Raw genomic sequence first — 26,436 nt, 5'->3', positions numbered from 1 at the left:
TTCATAATAATCACCATTTTCTCTTATTCTTGATCTGTATCTCACTTTACAGTTGTAACCTTGGGCCCTGGATTTGTTGTTAGAACAATTTTACACCAAGCAATGAATCAGGCGTGTGATGCGTGGAGTCTCTTATGCCCATAGACGTCTTTAAGCTTGTCACTGTCTCCTCTGCTGTGTAGACAGAGAATTGAGGCGCTGGCGTGTAAATGTGACCTGGGAGTTCTAAACTGTGTGACTCCCAAGTCTGTCCTTTCAACAGCAGCCCTTAAATCAAGCCCCTGCCTGGGCAGATGGACTTTGACATCAAATCTGGCTGCTGGGAGGTGCTACTCTAGTGCTTAGCTCATGGTCAGGAGTGTGGATGACAGTCCCGTCTTGGTATGTCATGGGTACTTTATCTTCGAGAAGGAGTTGCTTCAAGAGCTGGGAGGTGGTGGCGCACGCCTTTAATCCCAGCACTCAGGAGTCAGAAGCAGGTGGATCTCTGTGAGTTTGAGGCCAGCCTGGTCTACAGAGCAAGTTCCAGGACAGCCAGTGCTGTTACACAGAAAAACCTTGTCTCAAAAAACAAAACGAAACAAGAACAAAACCACAAAAAAGCCTTCTGGTGGCCCAAGTGCCTGTCAACACTCATGTACTTAACAGCTGGCCTTGGGACTTGGCAGTGTTTCCCAAGTAATGAAGCAATCTGTGTCTTTGTTTTCCTACCTGCAAAATGGGCCCAGTGATTTGTGGGTTTATATGAGGATTAAAGGAACTCATATTCAGAAAGAGCTTGAGCAGTACAAACGTGTAGAGACATCTCAACAAAGTTGTGGTTGTCTTCTCTGTATTCCCAGTATTTCGATGGGAAAGTGCTAGTGGGTTTCCCCGATGCCCTACTTTTCTCTCTCTACTTCCAGGATTCTGATTTCGACCACTACATATTTCAGAATGTCTTAGCCTAGAATGGCTGCACAGGACTAGAATCGCACCTACTTGGAAGTCAGAGGCGTGAAGCTTTTAAGTTCAAGGCATGTCTGGGTAACTTGATGAATCCTTGTGTCAAGATTTTTAAAAAAAAACCTGCAGGAAGGGCTAGCAATGTGCAGTTAAGTGATAGGGCGCTTTCTTAGCGTGTGCAAGGCACAGGATTCAATCAGTTCCCGGTACTGCGAAGACTCAAATAAACTGAGTCTACTAAAAATGAAGTCCAGGCTTGCTGTCTGCCTACCTTGCACCAGATGGTGATGTAAGGTTTACTCATCTCATTTCCACTAAGCCCTGGGTGGCAGGTCCCATGACCCACTCAAAGATAAGAAAACTTAGTGCCAAGGAATTCAGTGACGTGTCTAAGATTGTGGAGTGAGGCCACCTTGAAGCCAGTGAGTGGTCTTAGGGGTGACGTGGTTAATGGCCTCATGCAGCTCCTCCCCAAGAGAGTTCTTCCCTGAGATCACCCCCCTGTGTGAGGGGACCTCTTCACAGATGGATGCCTACACTGTACTGTAGCCCCAAATGTCTCCAGTGCAGCCGCTGAGACCCTGTCCGATCTGTAGACAAATATCCGGAGGCGTAAGGAGCTAAAGGCCCCAGGTCCTCAGCCGGGAAATAGCAGAGCTGGCCAGGTTTCCTTTGGCAAAGGGCACTGCCGCTGCCACCAGGGCACAGCTGTGTCCACATGACAGAAGTTAGTACAACTCTTAATTAGGCACCCCTGCTCTCAATATAGCCACTGCTGTGCCTCCCTCGAGGATGCTACTGACCACCAACACAGGTCTCTCCGCCACCCCCCCAAATCAGGTGACCTCTGTCTGTCCAGCCCCTTGGGAGGTCTTGGGTGGGCCCTCTGGGGTTCTGCCCTCTGGGTGTGGTGACTTTGGAGCCTGAGGGAAAGTCGATGTTTGTTCTTATTCCAGCTGCTGAGCAGAAAGAAAGACTGGCAACCCAGGGGGCCGTCTGCACGAGGGGCAGAGGGTGGGAGCGTGGGAGTCGGGGCTCTGCGCCTCAGCTTTCCTCACCCCTTCCTCCATCTGGCATTCCGCGAAGGATATTTTTGTCGTGCGTTAGATATATAAAAATAACATGTGCATGATATAAAATGCCTGAACAGTCCATAAACACAATGTAAAAAAAAAGGAATATTCTCCTCCTTAATCTTTTATATCCCACTTTCCAACACGGACTGAGCACAAGGAATGCTTTGATGTGTGTGTCTGTGTGACACACATAAAGCCAAAGGGACTCACATTCACACAATGGATTTCTGCAGCTCGCCTTGCGCTTCCCAGTAAATCCTGTCCTTGCTCTGGGTCAGCTTGTATAGATTTACCCCATCTATTTTTACGGCTACTTTCCCTCAGTCCGCCTCTGTCTCTCTCTCTCATTCTCGGTGATAAGGTTTCTCTGTGTAGCCCTGCCTGTCCTGAAACTCACTCTGTTGACCAAGCAGAGCTTGAACTCAGAGATTCACCTGCCTCTGCCTCCCAAGCGCTGGGACTAAAGACCTGCGCCACCACCCCCGCATTGTCTTCATTTGTCTTCATGTAATTTTTCAACTACCCCTTGCAGGACTCTAGTGAAGGACAGTTAGTGTTAACTTTTCATTATTACCCAAAATGCTTCAGTAGACGTCTTTATACTTCCATCGTTATACATTTAGGCAAGTCTGCCTGAAGAGTCCTAAGAACAAAACTGTATTTGAGAGATAGTTTTTAAGTACCTACTAAGTGCCACCTGTGCAGATTTTGTGCGACAAATGAGATTTCTGCCTGTATGGGTTTGCGTTTCCATGTTGGAGGAGAAACAGAAAGAGTGGGCCAGAAACTCCCCAGGAGCAGGAGATGGTGATGCATGCCGGGGAGCAATCAGCAAGGAGAGTGACTCACGTGGGGTTTTCAGACTTCATTCCTGGCAGGCGTTTGGGGGCAAAAACCAGCAGGAAGTGAGGGAGCTCCTGCAGGCTTCTGGCGTGAGCTTCCAGCTGTACGTACAAAGGTCCTGAGGTAGGCGTGGTGTATTTGAGGATGAATGTGGCCCACGTGGCTGGAACCTCGTAAGGAGGAATGGTGGGAGACAGGGCCAGAGGTAGCAGATGAGACAGAGAAAGGCCTTTCAAAGTAAGGACGTCAGAGTTTATTCTGAGTTATGCATCCGTGACCCGTACTAAATGATTCTGAGCAGAGGTGGGTATGATCAGATTTACGTCATAAAAACTGTACTCAGTACTGTGCTTCAGGCAGGGCAAAGCCAAGAGCAAGGACCTTGGAACTAATCCCAGACAAAAAGCTGGTGGTGGGACTAGGATGGACGGATTATCAGAAGTGGCTGGAAGACAGAGGGGAGGTAAGAGCTTGGGGATGATAGGCAGACTTAGCAGCACCAAGGCCCCAGTGGGTAGGGAGCATGGCATCCCAAGTGGCACAGTCACACACACAGGCAGGTGTGCCTGTCCGTATAGACAGAAGACAGTGATCTGGATGTGCCCAGCTTGTAGTTTTTAGGTGAGAACAGTGAGCTGAAAGAGGAGGGTGTGTGTGGGGAGTTCACACCATGGAGGTTGAGTGTGAGAAGGTGCCGGTGTGGGCTGGCTGTGGATTCGCTTTGAAGGCTACCCTGCCAGCCCTTAGCTGCTTCCTCTGTGGGAGGATTTGGTCATTTTTCTAAACGGGGTGAATTGGGTGGAGGGGCTTGTGCTTTCAAAACAGAGCCAGGCGAATGGATCTCTGTGAGCCTTGTCTACACAGGGAGTTCCAGACCAGCCTGGGGTGGGGGGACGTGACACTTGGCTCCACGGGAAGAGTTAGAATGCATTTGCAGCTTCACCCTTGGGAAGTGCTGACGTTAGTAATGATGACAGCAACAGCTTTCCATAATAATCGCAAGTAAATGAGCGCAACATAGAATTCACTTTTCAAAAACACAGTCTCATTCAGATACATCTCCGGTCACTACGAGTGATGAAACTCGCATGAATTCAGTAAGAAAGAAAAGTGGGGACTGTGGACGAAGGAGTGGGGCAAAGAGGAGTCGTAGAAATGCCTAGAGTCCCAAGACGTTGAAGGTCACAGTGAGGACGTTGCAGGTCGCAGAGAGAACCGCCGGCAGCACTGTGAGCTTGGAAAGATGGGCTGCGGAGATGGGGCCCTAGGAGCGGAGATTGTGGAAGGGGCACGTGCTTATTAGTGAGCCTAGGGCATTAAGTGCTGGGGTGTGGCTCACAAGGATAAAGAGAACCAGACAGACGGTGTCCTGGAACCGAGAGGTCAGAAAAAAGGACTGATGAGGTGGTGACTACAAATCACCCGGGAGGGCTGGCAAGATGACTTGCCCCCCAAGTCTGTCAGCTTGAGTCTGATACTTGAAACCCACATGATGACGTGATAGAGGTGTCTTTCTGAAAGTTGTCCTCTGACCCCCATGTGCCTGTACATACACACACTAAGTAAATAAATAAGAAGCATCCACACCCTTCACTGACAAAGCTGGCTTGGGAGAATGCCCAGGAAGCAGGCACCTGTTGACAGCAATACAGACCTTGGGTGCTGGTGCCTGCCATGGAATCTGTCTCATTCTAACCTTGCCATCAGCATCTAGCCCCCACCAACGCCTTGTCCCTTCTTTAGCACAAAAACCCACTAGCTGAGTGTCCGCCATACATACCCCACAGGTTGTATCAAACCTGACCCTGGAACCTTGATAGCACAGCGGACTTAGGGATCCTTCTGGACTTTTCCAAGCAAGTAGATTCCCTTAAGCCTCTGCCTTTTCTTTTCTTTCTTTCTTTTTCCCTCAAGACAGGGTTTCTCAGTAGCTTTGGAGCCTGTCCCGGAACTCGTTCTGTAGACGAGGCTGACTTCGAACTCACAGAGCTCTGTCTGCCTCTGCCTCTGCCTTTTAATCTGCTGGGATTAAAGGCGTGCACCACCACCACCCCGCAAGCCTCTGCTTTTAAAAAGCCACTGGTCTGGGGGGCTGGAGAGAATATAGCTCAGTGGTTAAGAGCATAATGCTGCTTTCGCAGAGGATCCAAGTTCGATTCCCATCACCTACGTGGGGTGGCTTACAGCCACCTGTAACTCTGGTTCCAGAGGTTCATACTTTCTTCTGGCCTCTGGTACACGTACATATATTCAGTCACAAAATGATATACATATACCAAGCTAAATGAAAAGAAAACAAAAAGCATTTTAAGACCCTGTCTCACTGGGTGGTGGTGGTGTGCATCTATAATTCCAGCTCTTGGGAGGCAAAGGCAGACAGGACTCTGTGAATTCAAGGCCAGCCTGGTCTACAGAATGAATTCCAGGACAGCCAGAGAAAGAACAGCCCTGTCTCGACCCCCTCTTCCCCACAAAAGAAGACAGTGTCTCTCTATGTAGTTAGTCCTGGCTGTCCTAGCCCTCGTTCTGTAGACCAGTCTGGTCTCGGGCTCACAGAGATCCTTCTGCCTCTGCCTCCCCAGTTCTGGGACTAAAGGCGTATGCCACTACGCTGCCTCTAAAGAATTTTTTTTTTAAATTCTCGATCATGATTATGGAGCATTGAGACTTACCAAGGGGCTGTGGCAGGTGTCAAGTCTGTACGACAGTGTAATCCTTTCTGCCTCCAGGGAATACTGTGATGTCAGAGGCTGTCGCATGACTGGGTGGCATCAGGGAGGTTGTAGTTGGCCTTATGACTTAGCAGAAAATATAGGCTGATTTAAACCCAGGTCCTTGGGCTGGAGTTTGCATTTTTTTTTCCTGCACAATCTCTTTCATACACCTGCCATCTCATTCATAAACTCCCTGAGGGCAGAGACAGAACATTAAATCCTTTCATGAGAGGGACCTGCAGATACCATGCCCCTTCCCAGAATCAGGGCCCAGGGAGTTTGTATGACTAGTGTCTCAACCTCCTTCCTGGCCTCTTCTTTCCTATCTCAGACTGTCCCCCACCCAGTAACCCCACACCATTCTGAGCCATTCTTAGCCCTGCCCTCATCCATTGTAAGGGCATCATGATTTATACTGGTGGTGAGGGAACCTGATTGGTTATTTAACCCAGGACAATAGCCCTGTACTGGGGTGGAGAGTGCAAGGCTGTGAAAGTCATGCCCTCTCCTGGGTGTTTGTGATGGGGCCAGTAGACAGGTGTTTTCAGTTAGACTGATGAGGGCTACATGGTAACAATGCTGATGGTTAGCTCTCATTCCCGCCAGGGGCAGGTCCAGAGTGGGAACAATGTAACCTTCTCTCCTCACCCCTTCTCGCTTTCCCTAGATCATCCTGAATTTCACGTCCATGGACCTGTACCGTAGCCGCCTGTGCTGGTATGACTATGTGGAGGTGCGTGACGGCTTCTGGAGGAAGGCGCCCCTCCGAGGTAAAGGGCACTGGCCCCTCAGCCTCCTCAGCACCCTAGTTCCGTGTTGGAACCTTCTGTGGCCCAATACCCTAAGGGGGCGGGGGGTGACATCCTGATAGGAGACAAACTACAGGCTCTGGTGTAGTTTGTCCTGGCTTGTTCTGTCACTAACTAGTGCTGTGACAGTGGGTGCCTTCTGTCTGTGGTCCAGACTTCCAGTTCTTACCGCAAACTTTTGAGCTACCCGCTGAAGATGCTATTAAAGGTTGAGGAGTCCCAGGAGCACACAGAGATGTCTGTTTTGCACATCCCATAGCTCCAGGCTCACACTCTCACTGGGATTTCCTTGATCTACAGGGCTTTAAACCTAGTAGGGCAGGCCCTTGACTCGCCTTGATAACTATAGGCTTGGAACAGTTGCCTGACTCTCTTTGACCAGATACTTTATCACTAATAGTGTGTGAGCGTGAAGTGAGACAGAGGGTCAAGGCCACAGGATAGATCTAGACGTAGTAGTGCCATACTTCCAACTTTGGGGAGGCTAAGGCAGAAGGATCCTGAGTTTGAGGATAGCCTGGGCTACATAGTAAGCCTCTATCTTAACAAAAAAAGCACCCCTGGACAAAGAGGCAGCTTGGTGGGCATAGAATTAAAGCAAAAAGGACATCTGCGCTGAGCCTGAGGTGTTGTGTGATGCTGTTCATTGTCCATCTGCACACAGTCTGACGTGTTTCAGGGCTCCTCATCCTCAGCGTCTTTGCCCCATAGTCTGTGGGGAAGCAGCCAGCTGCTGCCAGACAGTCATCTCTTCACTTCCATTACTGATCTTCTAGTGGACCTGTCAGTCACCCAAAGCAGCTGACATTGCAGCATTCCCTCTGCAGTGCATTAGGTCTCCCAGGGTACACTCTCTTTCTCGGAACTGACATTCCTACGCAAGCACCTACCTCTTGGCCCTTGCTGAAAGTTGAAAAACACTCAGTTTTATTCGGGGCACACAAATCATCCCTGGTCAACTCTCTTGACTCCAAGGATCCCACAGATGGTCAGCCTCACCCCTTGTGTTGACTCTTCGTGAGTTTTATTTGAACAGGATTGTTTTCTGCCCCTGTGCCCAGATTTTGGAGTTTGGAGTTCTGTAGGCATCCCCTAACTTTGACCCCATGGTGGATGCAGGGGAGAACATTCAGTAACGTTATATGCAGAGAAAGCTGTACCTATTGTTTGCATGGAGACCTCATGAAGGCCAGTCATGATGGGAACGTGCTTTTAAAAAAGGTCAATAAAACTTTGATCCCAGGACTTTGAAGGCTGAGACCAAAAGTTCAAGGGTTGGGCCTGGAGCGTAGCTCATGTGATAGGGTGCTTGCCTAACATGCACAAAACCATAGGTTCAGTCTCTTGTGCTTAGAATCTTAGCACTGGGGAGAATATAGTCTGGGCTATATTGTTTGTTTTTAGAAAACAACAACAGCAACAAACCCTCCCCAAAACAGCATCTCCCTCCAAAATCAGTAAAACACATATGTCATTCAGCTCTTGTCCTGTCCTGTAAGGGGCTTCTGGCTCTCCTGGTGGTCTTAGGAATATGCACAGTAAGGTGGCTGCAGACTGGAGCCCTGGGCATCCTGGGAAGTTGGGGCTTATATGGAGAGAGCTGGGACTCAAGCGTCATCTATCTCTACCGTCTGCAGGCCGGTTCTGTGGGGGCAAACTCCCTGAGCCCATTGTGTCCACGGACAGCCGCCTCTGGGTGGAATTCCGAAGCAGCAGCAACTGGGTTGGAAAAGGCTTCTTTGCTGTCTATGAAGGTACTGAGGGGAAGGGGGGGGGCCTTGCACGGGGGCGGGGGTGTCTTGGATATTCTAGTGCCAGTTCCTCCTGTTGCCTCCTGACTCTCTGCTGTGGGTTCTCCAGCAGGGTCAGCAGGGTGGGCAATGGGGAACAGGATATGTGGGAAGAGCAGGGAAGAGGCACTTAAGCAGGGCCGAGCATACTGACCACCATTATCCCGTGTTCCCAAAGCCATCTGCGGTGGGGATGTGAAAAAGGACAATGGCCATATCCAGTCGCCTAATTACCCAGACGATTACCGGCCCAGCAAAGTCTGCATCTGGCGGATCCAGGTGTCTGAGGGCTTCCACGTGGGCCTCACGTTCCAGTCCTTTGAGGTAGCTGCAGACCCTTCAATGCCTACGTTTGTCTCCAGGACGGTCAATGTCTCTGGGGGTAGGGATCCTGGAAACCTGCTCCTTACCCTGACAGAGCCCCTGCTTCCTAGATCGAGCGTCATGACAGCTGTGCCTATGACTACCTGGAAGTTCGCGACGGGCACAGTGAGAGCAGCAACCTCATCGGGCGCTACTGTGGCTACGAGAAGCCCGAGGACATCAAAAGCACGTCTAGCCGGCTCTGGCTCAAGTTCGTCTCCGACGGGTCCATTAACAAAGCTGGCTTCGCAGTCAACTTTTTCAAAGGTGCTCTCCCTGCTGTCCTGCCTGCCTTCTGTGGCTTTTCAGTCCCTCTTTGTTCGTCATCCATTTAATGTGAAGACCCCACGAGAGATGCAAACACAGGGACCCTGAGGTCGTGATATTAAAGCATTGTGGGTAAATAGTAGCAAAGGTCAATCCTGTGTGGCGCAGAGCTACGGAGGCTTGGGGAGAGAGCAAGATAGAGAAGTTTTTGTTTGTTTGTTTGTTTGTTTGTTTGTTTGTTTTTCCCCCACCAATGTGATCTATGGCAGACTGTTTCCACAAACCTCAGTTCTTCACCTATACATTGGATACCATAGCTGCCTCCATACTAGATATTGCATAGTGAATGAAGGAGAAACGAGAGGACAGTGCTTGGGTGGGGACTGGTACATAGGCGCTGATACCTAGGGACTGGTACATAGCCGCCAGCCAGCCTGAACGCTTGGAAGCTGTTGTGGGATATACCCTGTGGGTTCTCAGCTGCCATGGGGATTTGGGAATAGCTCGGAGCTGAACGGACAAGCGAGGTTTTCAGGGGACTTTCCCCTGCAGTGTGGGGTAGGCTCACAGGAATCCCGAGACTCTGGCTTGAAGGAGGAGGAGCGAAGTCGGGGCCGTGGTTTGTGACGTCGCTTTCTTCTCCATAGAGGTGGATGAGTGCTCCAGGCCCAACCGCGGGGGCTGTGAGCAGAGGTGCCTGAACACCCTGGGCAGCTACAAGTGCAGCTGTGACCCCGGGTATGAGCTGGCCCCAGACAAGCGTCGATGCGAGGGTGAGTGCCCCACTCTGTCCCTGGGCCACTGATTTCTTTCCCTTCCGGTCAGTCCATCTCATTCTGGACAAGCTGGAGATGTTCCCTAGTCCCATTCCCAGCCATGGATGAGAAAGCCATCCTGCATGTCAGCTTGGGCAGAGCAGACTGGCGGAGTGTGATACACACTGGTATTGGGGGGGGTGGTTATCCTGACTCCTTTGTTAATACTGATCTTGACCTGGTAATGGATGTCACCACCCTCCCTAGGGTCATGATCCACAGTTTGGAAGCCACTATTTTTCAAAGTCTCGGGCTGCATGTTAGTGACAGTCCTTCAGGGCCGCAGCTCCTGATCAGGCTGGTCTACTGCCTTTGAACAGCCCCTCTCTGTGTCTCCCAGGGCGGCCACGTATACACATTTCCCAGGCCCCTCCGTGCCCCCTCCCAGCAGATTCCTTGCCCATTTTCCAGAAGAGGTGGTAGAAATGCCATATTTGCAGCTAGCCGGCTCTTAAACTTTGGGCTCACCTCCAAAGATTTCCACCTACTGTCCCATGACCCCAGGTCGTGGGACCCACAAGCCCTCATCTCCCCCTGACTAGTGTCCAGCCTAGGACTCAGACCCCTCCCTCGAGTGGGGACTCGTGGTGGGTGATGCCACCTCCCTTGTCCCTCCAGCTGCCTGTGGTGGATTCCTCACCAAGCTCAATGGCTCCATCACCAGCCCCGGTTGGCCCAAAGAGTACCCTCCCAACAAAAACTGCATCTGGCAGTTGGTGGCCCCCACCCAGTACCGTATCTCCCTCCAGTTTGACTTCTTCGAGACTGAGGGCAATGACGTAAGTGTCTCTGGAGCCAAGGTGGGTAGGAAAATTGGGGCATTGACTCAGCGGTTATCTTTCACCGTTGGGAGGGAATTGGAGAGAATCAGGCTCTGAGAGCAGAGAGGAGACTACCCAGTACATGGAAGCTCGGTGGGTTTGAGAGGCCAGGAAGGAACAGCTGCAGGTGAGAAAAGGCACAGAGTTGGAAGCTGTGGAATGCGGCAGGGCTTGGGGCCAACTGCCCTGGGGCTCTACAATGACCTGAGCTACATTTGATGGAGGAACAGCTGCTTAGCCTGACAGTTTCCCTGGAAGGGAGTCATCAGGAGAGAGGCTTCCTGAAGGAGGCAGCCAGAGCTGGACTTTCCGGCAGGTTTGCAAGTACGACTTTGTGGAGGTGCGCAGCGGACTCACAGCGGACTCTAAGCTACATGGCAAGTTCTGTGGCTCCGAGAAGCCGGAGGTCATCACTTCCCAATACAACAACATGCGTGTGGAGTTCAAGTCTGACAATACTGTGTCCAAGAAGGGCTTCAAGGCCCACTTCTTCTCAGGTAGCCCTGGATTTCTTGGTCTCTAGCTCCATCTCCCACCCGAAGAGGGGGCTCCCCTGCCCTCCTTTGTCTCCTAACCTCCCCAACTTATCGTCCTCCATCGGGTTAGCCCTTGGGGCATCTGGATATCTTTACTAGGAAATCCTTAAAACCTTAGTTGTGCCAGGCCTAGGGAGGGGCGGAGCATTTTAGTGCAGAAATGAAGAAGCCTGCGAGCCAAGGCCTGAAAGGGGAGGTCCGAGGACAGGGAGTTCAGTTGCTTAAGAACAGAGTTGCCTGGGAATAGAGAAGAGAAGGGTGTTTGCCTTGGACTGTGTAGGGCAGTTCATCTGGCAGCAGCTGGACTTCTAATCAGACCCCGCCTGGCCCACTGGGTTCATGCCAGGCCTTCTCAAATGTGGAATCGCCTCCACCCTCTAGTACCAAAGCTGCCCACTCCCCTGCCATAGAAGGCTTGGCTTGATCCATCCCTTAGCTTCATCTGACCCTTTTGAAGTCCCTCTCTGGGTGGTCCAATCCCTAGCTTTTCCAGGCTGGACCTCTGGGGTCTTGAGAGACCTCTCCCCTGCGTTAGGAATCCCAAAGTCTTTGACCCCGGGTTAGTGTGAGGCCAGGAGCAAGGGCCCAGACCCAGCAGTGAATGTGAGAATTCTCTGCTGCAGAGTGTGGAGAGAGCAGGATGCTGGTGCGCTGGCTGGAGCAGGTGGCTTGTGGAGGGGTGGCTTAGGGACCTTCACCCCGACTTCTCCTAGTGGGGTGGCCGTAGGGTGGGCAGGAAGCAGAAAACCCATGATTTTGTCCATGCTCCCTCCCTTCTCCCCTCCTTACCCAGGGTCCTGCATCCTTCAGCCCCCTATGCGGCTGCCCCGCACCCTTGCCTGTCCCACCTGGATGCCATGCACCCGTCCCTGTGCACTGGTTCCCCGCTTGGCACTGCCAGCTGCCCCGCTCTGCTTAGCGTGCTCCGTTGAGCTATTGCCCCCAACCCCCTGACTCCTTGCTTGCTGGGCCCCTCTCTGTGTAACACCGAGCCCCTCCTTCCCTAGGCCCACGTAGAACAAAGGTGCTTTCCCGAGGCTGAGGGGATATAATACCTGCCAGGGTGGGCTTCTCAGAGAAACCATTACCTGCTTACTCTTGTCTGTCTCTGCCCTTCTGTTGCCCCAGTCTTAGAGAGGATGGGGGCACTATTCATGTCTGTCTGGAGTTACTGCCTTGTCTCCCCATCCCCAACATAAGACTCAGCACTGTACAAGATACGTACATGCCTGTGCACATGTTCACACCGTGTGCAGACACACGTGCCCACACACGCATGCACACACATGCATTGCACAAGAAACCTGCAGAGGACCCTCATGGATGGGCATCAGAGTTCAGCCTCAGGGCCTGGGGCATGTGACTCTGGCCCCCAGGAGGGGGCTGTGTGGACTTTTGAGACACCCATCGAGGAGACCCTAAGACAAGAAGGAGAAGCAAGAGCCTGAAGACCTTCGGTCTGACCCCCAGCACCTCCGGGGCATTTGGGCACTGTAGGGTGAGTGCCTTCTCCTTACTGGGGTCTGTGCCACCTCCCCTGCCCTGATCCCCCTGTCTACTCTTCAGTGTGCCAGAGTCCCCTCCCAGATATTAAGGCAGCCACCCACAGAACCAACATTCCCTTTAGTTATTCGCTTACCCATCCACCTGTTGACTTACTGTTTTTTTAATTTTACCCCACCTGTGTTCCAGGCACTGGACTAGGCAATTGGGGAGCACTTATGAAGAAGGCATGGGGGTCCAAACATGCTAGGGAAGCTGTGGCTTCCTTCGTGAGTCGTGCTGGCTGGAGCTCCTAGCAGAGCCGAGAGAGAGAGAGAGAGAGAGAGAGAGAGAGAGAGAGAGAGAGAGAGAGAGGCGCCCCCTACACCTGCAGAGAGAGAGAGAGAGAGAGAGAGAGAGAGAGAGAGAGAGAGAGAGAGGCGCCCCCTACACCTGCAGAGAGAGAGAGAGAGAGAGAGAGAGAGAGAGAGAGAGAGAGAGAGAGGCGCCCCCTACACCTGCAGAGAGAGAGAGAGAGAGAGAGAGAGAGAGAGGCGCCCCCTACACCTGCACTCACGGCATTTCTCACAGGCACATGCCATAGCAGCTTCCTTGGTCAGGCTCTGCTCTCCAGAGGAGGCTCTGGGGAGGGGCTCGTCGCTCTACCTCTTAGCCCTATGCTCCTGTGGACTCTCGATGGGTCTAGCTCCGCAGAGCATGTGTGGGAGAAGCAGGGCCTTCTGGGAGTCAGTGCGGCAGCCCTCAGGCTCCTCCCCTCGGGCTAGATTAGGAGCAGTGTCCACTTGTCACAGACCTGCCTGGTGAGTGGCGTGCCAGCAGCCATCTTTTCATGTCATGGTTCATCTCTGACATTCCTGGTGTAACTGCGATCCACACATCTGTCCTGACTGCCTGCTTCTATGACAGGCACACCACCTTAGAACAACGGTGTGGCCTACATAAGCCTGTGACTGTGTGCATCTTTGTGTGTGTGTGTGCGTGCATGCCTGTCAGCGTGTGACTAAATGCCCACATGATGGGCATGAGCACCTCTGCATGGATGTATATCTGCATCCATATTAAATCCTTATGACCCCACGTTTGCACATTTGTCTGTCTCCTGCCTATGTGTTTCTGTCTGCATATGCTCATATGCTCACACACACACACACACACACACACACACACACACACACACACACGGAAGGAGGTCACGTGGGTCTTTTGAGTGCAGCCATCCCCAGATGGGTGAGCAGGTTGTATGTGTGTGACTATAACTCTGTGACCGAGTCTTCGTGCTGCCTGTGTGTGTGAGATGCAGGACGTGTGCCCCTGTTTATCTGTGTTTCCGTTCTTGTACAGCAGTTCTTCCACGCACAGGGTTGCGTGGGGAGCCCGTGTTTACGTGTGTGTCTATGTCTCACACACTGTCTGCAGCTGTCAAAATGAGGGTGAGCAGAGCTCTCACGCAGCCCTTTCCCCGGCTCCCCTCTACCCACAGCTCCGAGTTTCTCTTTCCCAATACGCACACCTCAGAGTTGTGTTATCCCCGCAGCCCTCCCCCTCGCCACAGGCTCAGTCTCGTCCCCTGTTGCTGTGCCTCTTGCTAACCCAGCCGTAGTGACATGGCCGTCCTGCATGCGGGTCTGCCTGCCCCCCCCCCCCCGCCCCACTCTGCCCTGCCCACTTGTCTGGAGACCCTGGGTCTAGTTGTCGCTGATCTCCCTCCCTGGTTCCCGCCCGCCACCCCCACTCCTCGGTCCCCTTTCTCCTTCTCTCTCTCTCATTTCAGAAAAGAGGCCAGCTCTGCAGCCCCCTCGGGGACGCCCCCACCAGCTCAAATACCGAGTGCAGAAAAGAAACCGGACCCCCCAATGAGGCCTGCCAGGCCCCCAGACCCTTCATTACTCAGGAAGCTCACCTCGGACGGAGTGGGCTGGGGGTTTTGGAGCCCACCCACTCCCTGCCTCCACTCTGCCATTCCAGCCGCCTCCTTTGGCTGGACAGAACTGGTGCTCTCCTCTTCCCCTGCCCCCTTCAGCAGACAGGGGAACCTTCCCTGCCCCCTCCCATTTTGATGGTGTCTGTGACATTTCCTGTTGTGAAGTAAAAGAGGGACCCCTGCGTCCTGCTCCTTTCTCTTGCAGTCTGCTTGTCCCTGTGTCTGTTTTTCCACTTGTCCGTCTGTCCAGTAAGCAGGTAATGGTAGAGGTTCCCATGCTGGTTAGTTCCAGACCCCAGCCCTCCCGCCACCTACTTCTGCCCACTTCTGCCTTCTCTGCCCAAAGCAGAGGCCCACTCAGCTGCCTCCACTGACGCAGCGGCGAGAGCTCCATCATCACCCTGACCTCCCACGCCACGCCCCGCCCCTCCTGCGCACTCCCTCCCACAGGAGGAAGCCCCTGCCAGGCCTCCCACGTCCCCTGGGGTGACCAGACCTCAGCCCATACAGACCCATTGCTCTTCTTTGCATCCTTACAGACAAGGATGAGTGCTCCAAGGATAACGGTGGCTGCCAGCAAGACTGCGTGAACACCTTTGGCAGCTACGAGTGTCAGTGTCGAAGTGGCTTTGTCCTTCATGACAACAAACACGACTGCAAGGAAGGTAAGGTCCGTGCAGAGGGTGAGGAAGATGGAGAGGGTGCCCAGAGCATGTCAGGTACCTCACACTGCCCAGAGGCCTCCGCGTGCAGACAGCTCCATCCCGAGGAATAGAAGGCTGGCACCTCCCACCTAGTGCGTGGGCCACCCTCCCTTACTGTGGTAGCCAGGTCATCTGCACGGGTGCTCTCCCCTTGCCCACACCAGGAGAAGAGTCCACAGATGCTGAAGGTCCCTTTCTGGGCTCTTAGGACCTGCATCCAAGCCTTTCTGTTTGTTATGGCCTCCCAGACACAGAACAGAAAGGAGAGCAGCTAAGCACACACTCTGAAGCTAGGTTGCCTGGCTTGAATCTGTCACTTGGTTGTGTGCCCTTGAGTGCTTACTCTCTCTCTGTGCCTGGATTGTTCCCGTGCTGGGAAGTGATGAAGCAGTCCCAGTGACCACAGTTGAGTGCATTGCCATTATAGGCCATACCTCACCCTGGAGACTCCCAGAGCAGGGCTGCTGCTGTTTCTGACACCAGAGCCCTGCAAAGACATGTGAAGCACCCCTAAACCAAACACTCAAAATCCAGGCTGTTCTAAAAATCTGAAACTTTTTGAATACCATCATGATAGTACAGTAGGAAACTCTACCCCTGACCTCATGGGATTGGTTGTAGTCAAAACGCAGGCACGCTAAAAATATTATGAAAGATTGCCTTAATGGACTGGAAAGATGGTTCAGCCTGAGTCCCTTCCTATAACCTGTGTAAGGGTGGAAGGAGAGCTCCAACTTCACAGAGTTGTTCTCAGGCTCTCCCACACGTGCTGTGGTGTGCACACATGCATCCACACACATCATAATATTCCGACATGTATATATCTATATATATGTAATAATAACAAATTTAAATTTTTTAAAAAGATTTATTTTATTTTTAATTGTGTGTGTATTTGCACATGAGTGCAGTTACCAGTGGAGGCCAGACGAGGGTATTGGATTCCCCTGAAGCTGAAAACTTGATGTGGGTGCTGGGCACTTAAATTTGGTCCTTTGAAAGAGTGGTATGTGCTTTTAACCACTGAGCCAACTCTCCAGCCCCAAATTTTACAAATTTAAAGAATACTTTCAGGCTTTGTTCATAGGGTATATATGGAACATGAATGAATTTAGCTGACACTTGAGTTCCATCCTTACAGCTCATTGCCTGCATTCCTATATTACAACACTTCTGGTCCCAAGCGTTTTGGATGAGGGATGCTCAGTTCTCCCAACACTCATAGCTTCCAGTGCCTCTTTGGACATGTCACAACGCTGTTCCAGCTCATTCGTTCTGTGTCCTGTGCCTGCCTGGGCACTACAATCCCCACAGCCAGACAGGCCTGCCTCTACCACTGGGGGAATTACTTAACCCTGTCTGCCTCTACCACTGGGGGAATTACTTAACCCTGTCTGCCTCTACCACTGGGGGAATTACTTAACCCTGTCTGCCTCTACCACTGGGGGAATTACTTAACCCTGTCTGCCTCTACCACTGGGGGAATTACTTAACCCTCTGAGCCTGTTTCCTCATTCATTACACAACAAACAAACCAAACCCTGATCTTTAGAGCACTAAGCTTTATTGCTATTATTCTGTGCCCCGAGAGTGTCCCTCACAAATGACTCCTCACGATCATTGAGTGAACAACCCAACTATAAATAAATAAGCAGAATTAGAACTGAAGTACCCGACAGTGAGCCGCGTGGCATCGAGAGCTTCTGTCAACCACCGAGGGGTGCCCCGGTCGGGAGCATCTGTCTCACTGAGCACCCTCTGCCTTTAACTTGCAGAAGCCAATCCTGTGGTTTTCTAAACCACATGCCATTTCTACAGTTTAAGTGGAAAGGGATGGTGGAGTGCTCATTGTAACATGATGGGGGCCGGCTTGTTGGGGTTTCTGTCCTGCCCGGTACCCCACAGCTGGCAAATCCCAAAGAGAAATCACACACAGGACTCCATAAGGTTATAAACTGATTGGCCCATTAGGTCAGGCTTCTTGTTAACTCTTATAACTTATGTTACCCCATTATCCTTATCTATATTAGCCACATGGCTCCGTACCTTTCTCAGCTGGACAAGTTACATGCTGCCTCTTCGGTGGTCTGTGCAGGAGTGACAGAGGAACCTCCCTGCTTCCCAGAATTCTCCTGTTCTCATTGCATCACCTCTACTTCCTGTCTGGTTTTCCCGCCTATACTGCCTGCCTGGCCAATCAGCGTTTTATTAAAATATGATTGACAGAATACAGACAATTCTCCTGCATCAGCTCATCAGCTCCCTTCTGGTGCACTTAGAAACACCCTGTGCCCCTCGCTTGGAGGTGGGCTGACGGCAGATCAGTCCACACCCCTGGTCCCCATGGAGGATCTGATTCTGTTTAATGTTCCTTGAGAGAATGTACACAGCAATGGCACCCAGCCCGAGAAGAGATGTGGGGTACCTGAGAGGTGGGAGTCAGTGCAGAGATTGGAAAGGCAAGAGTGGCCTTCAGAAGCTGCAGGTGAGGGATGGTGACAGCCCACACCTCAGCATCAGAGAAGCAGGCAAGACATCCGCTTAGTTTAGAGGACTTAAGAGCTAGGTGAACCTTAGCTCTAGTCTCGGGGTGCGGCCTATGTCTGCCTGTCTTTTTACCCTCGACAACCCCGCCACACCCTGAATGACCACTTTCTGTATTAGCTTTGTATCACCCCAAAAAACATCTGAAGAAAACAACTTAATGAGGGGAAATTTTTGACCGGTGGTGGTGGTGCACACCTTTAAGCACTCCGGAGGCAAAGGCAGGTGGATCTCTGTGAGTTCGAGGTCAGCCTGGTCTATAGTACGAGTTCTAGGACAGTCAGGGCTACACAAAGAAACCATGTCTCAAAAAACAAAACAAAACAAAAACAAACAAAAGGGGGGGTGAATTTTATCTTGGCTCATGCGGGGTTTGGTCTATGGTCAATTGGAGCAACAAGCAAAGCTGCCCAACTCATAATGACAGAAAGGGGAGGGGGCAGAGAGGCAGAGAAAGGCAGCTATGGTCAGGGACAGGAAATACCCTTCAAGGACTAGTGAGGCGCTCTTCCTCCAACTTCACCTCCAAGAGTTTATTGACACCCAATAGTCTGTTCAAGTATGAATGGATCAGTGGATTCATCTATTGAGATCCAGTGACATTCCAAAAGCCATATTGCTCCACTGGGGACATCTCTTGAGTGTCTAAGGGACATTTTAGATCTATATCATATACTTGTCTTTAAGGGTCCTGTTACTGTTTGATCATGAATAGTGACCGTTGGTTTTTGTTTAGTTTTTAGACAATGTCTCACACCATAGTCCAGGCCAGCCTTGTCCTGACCTTGTGGCAGTGATAATCAGCTTTTAAATGTGTGTTTGAGAGGCCTTGCTCGGTATGGAAGTCGGGTTACTATAGGCAGAGGAGGCATAGGTGATGAGAATGTGGTGGTAGTCAGATATGTGGAAGATCATCTGGGAAGAAAAATCAAGAGAAAGAACCAAGGCTGGAGGGCTTCCTGAGATGGGGAGGGTGGCTTCAGGGGCTCATGCTCCAGAGCTGGGGGAGAGTGACCATGAGTCCTCTTTGGTGGAAGTGTCCCCTGGCTATTGGCAGCAGTGAACACCAGCTTCAAAAGGACAGTCCATTTTCTCAGGGAGGCAGGACAACTCAGAGGCCCCATGATGCAGGTAAGGAGAGGCAAGGAGGGTTCATATCTGAGGGCATCATTTCTTCAGGACTCAGGAGGGAAACTGAGGAAGGAGGAAAGGCTGTTGAGACAGTAGCTTGAGGAGAAGGCTGAAGGTCTGGAACGGTTGCCGATAGGTGGAGGTGTTGAGCAGCAAATGCAATGAGGGTGTAAGGATTCGGGGTCCTGGCGAAGTAGGACACTGCAAAGGGATTTTCTGTTTACTTATTTGGTGTGTGTATGTGTACAAGTGTGTGTGTGTCGGGGAGGGCACATGTGGAAACCACAGGTTGACATTAGGCATCTTCTCTCAATCATTCACCGTAGATTTTGAGACAGGGTCTTTCACTGAATCTCGGGCCCGTGACGTGGCTAGACTATATGGCCAGTGGGCTCTGGGGATCCTCCTAGCTTACCAGTGCTGGGATTTTAGGTGTGTGGTACCACACCTGGAGTTCATGTGGATGCTGGGGATTGGACTCTTACATTTGTGTGGCAAACACTTTATTTATTTATTTATTTATTTATGTTATTTCATGACAGTTTGTGTGTGTGTGTGTGTGTGTGTGTGTGTGTAGACTTGGCTGTCCTGGAACTCACTCTGTAGACCAGGCTGGCCTCAACCTCAGAGATCTGCCTGCCTCTGTCACCTGAATTCTGGGATTAAAGGTGCCACCACTGCCTGGCTGGCAAGCATTTTATTGGTTGAACCATCTCTCTAGAATCCTCTTCTTGTTTGTTTGCTTGCTTGCTTTGTATTGGGGATTGGATTTAGGGCCTTAACACCCAGGCAAGTAAGTGTTCAGCTACAGAGCTACGTCCCAGATCTCTTTTTACTTTTTATTTTGAGGGGAGGTTTCACTAAATAGCTAGCTGAACTGCGATCCTCCTGCCTAGGCCTCCCTTGTAGCTGGAATTACAGCAAGTGCTCCCAGGACCAGATGAATGGAGTTTCTAAGGTAGAAGGGTAGGATGTCAGGTGACCAGCCATGTAATCCAGCTGCAGAGGGCAGCCAACTGATCTCTGGAGGAAGACAGGCTTTTAGGTGGTGGGTCCATTATTTGAATTCAACCAACCTCCTTCTGGAAATACAGTTAATCCTATGGGCAAACATTATACCATTTTATATGAGACTTGAGCATTGTGAATTTTGGCAGTTGTAAGGGGTTCAAGATCAAATCCCTTGAAGATACGTAGGGACTTCTAAGCATGCTGAGGAAAAAAATGCAAGAAGGTGATGCATATTGGGAAAACCCAGCGTGAGGTTGTGGGGAGAGATGGGAACGAGAAAAACCGAGACGGTCAGAAGTCACAGAGGCTGTGATGGGTGAGCTGGCCCCTTGTCTGTTTCTGTCACCTGTGATGGAAGCAGGAGTGGAGCCTGGGGACGGCTGAGTCAGGTGTCAAAGTCTTCGGATACATAACCTCACAGTGCACAGACGCTCCCGGGTTGCAAAGGGGAGGAAGAGTGTGTGACAGCTGGACAGAAGTGGTGTGGCCATGTGGTCACCAAAGGGTAGATGACCTCATCTGATGCGCCTAGGAGGTCCTAACCAAGGCGTCATCAGAAACCAAGTCAGCAAATTCTCCCCCAGCCTGGGTAACTGGATGAGGAGGACATGCGTGTCCTCAGTCCATTCTGTAAATGGAGGACAGGAGGCAGAGCGAAGAAGTGGGCAGGAGGGAGACACCGTCTTCCCAGGAGATGTCGGAGTGGGAGGTCCCCGGTGACCCCCTTCTGTCACTCATCCCGCAGCCGGCTGCGAGCACAAGCTGACGTCCAGCAGTGGCACCATCACCAGTCCCAACTGGCCCGACAAGTACCCCAGCAAGAAGGAGTGTACGTGGGCTATCTCCAGCACCCCTGGGCATCGGGTAAAGCTGGTAAGATACCACTTGGCACCCTGTGTGGACACCCCGCTCTTCGCTATCAAGTGACCATTTGCTTCTGCCATCTGCAAAGACTTGTGTGAGTCCAAGGTGTTGACTGTAGCCGGGGTGGCCTGATTGAGCTTCAGGGCCTACCCATCCCTATGGAAACAAGTCTCCCTAAACAGGAGCCCTCTTTCTGAATGTATTTTGGGGATGTCTCTGCCACTGCCCATTCCTGAGTCCTCCCTCACCATCATCCCACAACCCGGTTGCTACCATAGTTGTAATTGAGTTGGAAATTAGAGGTATAGAGGTTTAGGAACTCCTCTCAGCTGCCCTAGCCATGCCTCTAATCTGGACTCCTCTCTTGTACCCCCCCAGACCTTCGTGGAGATGGATATTGAATCTCAGCCTGAGTGTGCGTATGATCACCTAGAGGTGTTCGATGGACGTGATGCCAAGGCGCCAGTCCTCGGCCGATTCTGTGGCAGTAAGAAGCCCGAGCCCGTCCTGGCTACAGGCAACCGCATGTTCTTGCGTTTCTACTCAGACAACTCGGTACAGAGGAAAGGCTTCCAGGCATCCCACTCTACAGGTGAGGCTGGCCTCAACCTACGTGATGCCCTTAGGCTAATGTTGACTCCTAGCACGTTGCTGACTCTGGTTGCCAATCCTGGCCCTGAGCTTGCACAGGACCTTTGAAGGCCCGTAGAGCAGAGCCCTATAGCCCCAGGGCCAACAGTGTTCTGAGACACAGATCGCTGGAGTGGATGCTGAGGCATGGGGGAGAAGTCAGGGATTACAAAGGTCAAAAAACAGGGTATAGCGACTGTGGTCAGAGGAAGGCGTGGTTAAGGAACCTACGAATGGGGAGAGCATCCCCGATTGTCCCTGCTGTAGCATGTGCTATAGCAGCTTTGGCTACACTCCATCCCTGCAATGTGCTGTCTCTTTCCTTCTAGAGCTGGCTATTTCCAGGCAGCCTGCGTAAGCCATCATTCTGAGTGCAGGTCCAAAAATGAGCCTAGCAGGGAATCCAGATCCCAGCCCTCAAGCAGCTTGCTCTGCTTGTTTATTTGACCAGGGGCACGTGGCAGTGAATCAGCCCTTACCCTGCCTGCCCTAGGAACTCAGAGTTCAGCGGAGAGATAAGCCCTAGGCATGGATGATTACAGCCTAAGACAAAACATGACTTGGGCAAAAAGAACGGAACCTGACTTAGGGAAGCTGCTGGAGTCATTCCAGGTTGGGAGGGGGGCAGGGCAGACCGAGCTCCGGCTCATGGTTCACACAGGTGGACCGCTGTGTCACCTGGTCTGACTAGAGCGGGGGAAGGGGGAGGTTGTGAGGACGGCTGTGGGAACCAGGTAGCTGCAGAGGGAAGCTAAGCTAGAGGCCAGTCCTGAGAGACCCAGATGCGGACCAAGGATGTCAGTATTAAGTTTCCTTGTTTACTGGTGAGTCCTGGGCATCCCAGAATCAGTAGGCCCGCAGCCCTCTACCTTCCCATTTACCTCTATCCTAGTACAGCCCTTGCCTAGCTCACCTCTTTCCCAGAAATTGAGCCTAGGTATAAGAAGAAAGCCAGAGACATGCAGAGGAGGGCGGGTGCTTCCATGGTGCTTTGCGTGTCATTTCCCTTGCCTAGCACACGTACACAAACCAGAGGCTGGAACTCCATCAGTGTTTGACCCACAGTGGGGTGCTGGGCTTTATTTGTTGTTGGTGATTGGTTTTTTTGTTGTTTTTTTTTTTTTAAACTTGAGTCAACACTTAAAAAAAATCAGCTCATGTACAAATGTATAGCTTTTCTCTGTTAAGTGTACAGTCTGACAGTGCTGGGCTGTGTTCTTCATGACAGCCCTCAGCTAGGACACAGGAATAATTCCTTCTCAGGTAAAGCTGACCTTTCCCAACACCACTGTTCAATGCAACCTCTTCCCCGGGGTCTCACCCTTGAGTGTCTCCTAACCTCCTCCTTCGGTCTCTGTCCGGAGGTGGCATAACAGGGCATTTGCTTGAGGCTCAGCCAGATGCCGCCTCTCACTGGCCACATGGCATCGGTACCGGAATTCGTCTCTGTGGTTCTGGGTGGTTCTGTAAATATTGTCTTCTCATCAGTGACGGTCAGTCTTGTCATTCCTCCCCTGCAGAGTGTGGGGGCCAAGTGCGGGCAGATGTGAAGACCAAAGACCTTTATTCCCACGCCCAGTTTGGCGATAACAACTACCCCGGAGGGGTGGACTGCGAGTGGGTCATCGTGGCCGAGGAAGGCTACGGAGTGGAGCTGGTGTTCCAGACCTTCGAGGTGGAAGAGGAGACCGACTGTGGCTATGACTACATGGAACTCTTCGATGGCTACGACAGCACAGCTCCCCGACTGGGGCGCTACTGCGGCTCTGGGGTGAGCACCCTCCTGGCTCCTGACCTCCCATTGCCTTCCAGCTCTCACCCTAATCCCCCTGCCCTCTGCAGACACTAATATGCTAAACTTGGGTCGCTTACAGAGACCATCACACCTTGGGCTATCCTGACCCAGAAAACTGGGGGCCTTTCTAGGTGTAAAAGTTACCACAACTCCTCGACTGGGCCCCACCCTGACCTCTGCTCCCTCAGGACCAGTTTGGTCTGGCCTGCGGAGTTGCACGTATCTGGAAGTGGAAGTGATAGGGTTCTCCCTCAACTGCACAACCCTTGACCCCACCACCCCCAGTTTCCAGGGCTTAATTGGGTTGTGGAAATGGAGCAGAAGTTAGAACCTGAAACAGAAACAGGGGCCGTGAGCAGTTGCTCTAAACCAGACTGCCTGCTATCTGTCTGTCCCCTGGTGAGAGGGCTGTGTCCTAAAGCCATTGCTGCTGTTGCTATCCAAGCAGGCCTTTTCAGGGTTGCTTCAGATTCTGTCTAGAAGGTAATCTGCAGAAGCTGTGGGCACAATCACTTTGGTTTGTAAGAAAAGCCAGGCCTAGCCTGTAGATGTACTTAATTTCCTCCCAGTAACAGATTAGGGTCTTGTGCTCGCTCTCTCTCTCTCTCTCTCTCTCTCTCTCTCGCTCGCTCGCTCGCTCCCTCCTTTCCTCCCTCCCTCTCTCCCTCTCTCTACCTCCTGCTCCCTCTCTCCCTCATCCCCTCTCCTTACTCTGTCTTCATCCTCTCATCCTTCCCCATTTCCCTCACACACACCACACTCACATGTCCATTCTGATGCAGGCCCTGGCTCCTGCCCTTCTCTCCTCTTTTGCTGCCCCCAGAGAAGGTTAAATTTCCCTGGAGCCGTCTCAGCTGCCAGGCCCAGCATCAGCTGAGCTCCCCCTTCAGGGCAGTGGTTCTCAACTGTGGGTCAAGACCTTTTTGGGGGTTGAACAACCTTTCCCAGGGGTCGCCTGAGACCATCAGAAAACACAGATATTTATATTAAGATTTATAATAATAAGAAAGTTATAGTTATGAGGTAGCAACAAAAATAATTTTATAGTTGAGGGGAATCACCACAACATGAGGGACTGTATTAAAGGGTCGCAGCATTACGAAGGGAAGAACCACTGCCTTAGAGACTGAACTTCAGCCTAGCATGAGCAGCAGGGTCTGGGCCAAAGGGGAGCAGGCTACGGGAGGAGAGGCAATGTGGAGCCCCAGCCTAGCTACCCAGCCTCTCTGGCATCCCTGGCTGGCAGGTGAGTGCCTCCTCTCTGCTTTGTCCCTTCCTTTTAGTCATAGAGCAAATGAAATGTCATCGGGTGGCTCTTCCAGGAATGTCCCCAGGTCGGGGCCCACAGAGGGGGTGTGGGAGAGGAACCCAGGCAGGCTTCTTGGCACAGTTACTGGAAATATCTTCAAGGCTGTCAGGAACGATTCCTTCTAGGATTGGGGGGCCAGGGCATAAAGCCACCTCATAAGAACATTGCCCATCTTCCTCAGTCCCTGGACCCCGGCTTGAGGCAGCTCTTCAGAGTCTGGAGTCAGAGCAAGAAATTGGGTCTAGAAGGAACCAGGGCAAGAGCAGAAATAGGTGGAGGGCAGCATTGCCCACGTTTGGGCTCCCTGCATAGCCAGGTGGGCAGAGAAGAGTGCTCCCATCTCCTCTAAGTGGTGTACACTCACGATCCTGGCGCCAGTGAAACAGACAGGCAGACGCTGGGGGCTCACTGGACAATCACTCCTTGGCAAGTTCCAGGCCAGTGGGATTCTATCTCATCAATCAATTAATTAATTAGTTAATTAATAATGAATGTTATCTGATGAATGACTCCCAAGGCTGTTCTCTGACCATACACACACACACACACACACACACACACACACACACACACACACACACACACAAGTAAGTGAATAAATGAATAAATAAATATAGGAATGGCTGACTCAGCTGAGTTTGGTGAGTTTGTTTTGTTTGGAGGCAGAGTGTCACTGTGTAGCCCTAGCTGGCCTGGAACTCGCTCTATAGACCAGGCTGGCCTTGAACTCACAGAGATCCTCCTGCCTCTGCCTCCTGAGTGCTGGAATTAGAGGCCACTCTACACCTGCCCAGCTCTGATCTTAAAGCAAGCTTCCCTTTCCAGATTTCACTTTAAATTCCTAGTAGCATGAAACTCTGCTTCATTTTTAAAGAAAAGATTTTATTTTTAACGGTGTGTAAAGGCGGGGGGTTGGGGGGCTTGTGCAATACCTAAAGAGGCTAGAGACAAGGGCTTCAGAGTCCCTGGAACTGGAGTCATAGGTGGTTGTGAGTCACCCATTGTAGGAACTGAACTCAGGTCTCCTAGAGAACAGGAAGTGCCCTCAACTGCTGAGCCATTTCTCCAGACCCTTATCTAGCTGTAAAGAGATTTTATAAATATTATATTTATATATATGCATGTATGTATGTATGTGTGTAGATATATTATATATTCTCACTAGAGAACCCAGACTGCTCTCCTTCTGGCTCTCTTTCTTAAGTGCCAGGATTGCAGGCACACACTGCCCTGCTTCATGGGGAATCTTGAGGTACTGAGGACCTCCGGCAGGGAAGACAGCGGCCCCATCCCATCCCAACCCCTCATTCCCATCTTTCTCCCTGGCAGCCTCCTGAGGAAGTGTACTCGGCCGGAGATTCCGTCCTGGTGAAGTTCCATTCTGATGACACCATCTCCAAGAAAGGATTCCACCTGCGGTACACAAGCACCAAGTTCCAGGACACACTCCATAGCAGGAAGTGACCGCCCCTGCATGGCAGCAGGAACTGGGGTCCTGCTTCCCTTGGTCACCCAGACTGGACAATGGGGGTGACAGGCAGATGGTGACACACCATCCCTCACCCCCAGGCACCAGGACCTACAGGGCCAATGGGCCAGGTGTCATCGGAAGATAGGGGAATCGGACTCCTGACAAGCCAGTTCCCCACAGCCTCCCACCAGAGGGGCCAGGGAACCAGAGGTTTCACCAAGACACTTGAAGTGACCGTTCCTCCTTGGGGCTCCGCCTCGGGCAAGACAGTCTCTGTGCAGGACCCTGCTGCCTCCCTGCCGACTCTACACACCATATTGTGTATAGCCGGTAGCCCTAATCTTCATTGTACCGTACATTTCCTGCCCCTTCTCCAGCCTCAGTTTGGTTTTATTTTGAACCCCCGTTTCCATGTTTCCAGGGGCACAAATATCTGTGGGTATCCCCTTGGAGCTATACGGTGGGGAGTTGGAGAGGAGGGAGTGGATAAGCAAGACAGGGCTTCTCTTAGGCCCACTGGCTCATCAGCCACACCAGGGCACCCCAGCCAATAAACAGAGAGTGTTACAGCCAA

General features: G+C 51.7%; 1 protein-coding gene across 4 annotated transcripts in view; it reads left to right on the top strand.

Moving 5' to 3' along the window:
* Window positions 1-26,436, top strand: part of Bmp1 (bone morphogenetic protein 1) — a 45,923-nt gene extending 19,487 nt beyond the window's left edge. For 2 of the 4 annotated variants that reach the window (XM_048421790.3, XM_085698696.2), the window contains 12 exons: window positions 6,246-6,348; window positions 8,025-8,141; window positions 8,356-8,501; window positions 8,612-8,807; window positions 9,455-9,580; window positions 10,241-10,401; window positions 10,760-10,940; window positions 14,943-15,068; window positions 20,539-20,666; window positions 21,036-21,249; window positions 22,808-23,058; window positions 25,721-26,436. In XM_048421790.3, the coding sequence (XP_048277747.3) occupies window positions 6,246-6,348; window positions 8,025-8,141; window positions 8,356-8,501; window positions 8,612-8,807; window positions 9,455-9,580; window positions 10,241-10,401; window positions 10,760-10,940; window positions 14,943-15,068; window positions 20,539-20,666; window positions 21,036-21,249; window positions 22,808-23,058; window positions 25,721-25,855 (1,884 nt within the window). In that variant the 3' untranslated portion in view covers window positions 25,856-26,436. Of the gene's footprint in view, window positions 1-6,245; window positions 6,349-8,024; window positions 8,142-8,355; window positions 8,502-8,611; window positions 8,808-9,454; window positions 9,581-10,240; window positions 10,402-10,759; window positions 10,941-14,253; window positions 14,608-14,942; window positions 15,069-20,538; window positions 20,752-21,035; window positions 21,250-22,807; window positions 23,059-25,720 lie in introns of those variants that run through there. The other 2 variants (XM_085698697.2, XM_085698698.2) reach the window with 2 other exon arrangements.

Source organism: Myodes glareolus, chromosome 12 (genome assembly GCF_982192425.1).
Source record: "Myodes glareolus chromosome 12, mMyoGla1.1, whole genome shotgun sequence".
NCBI classification, from domain to species: Eukaryota; Metazoa; Chordata; class Mammalia; order Rodentia; family Cricetidae; genus Myodes; species Myodes glareolus.
This window is presented reverse-complemented; position numbering and strand designations above follow the sequence as displayed.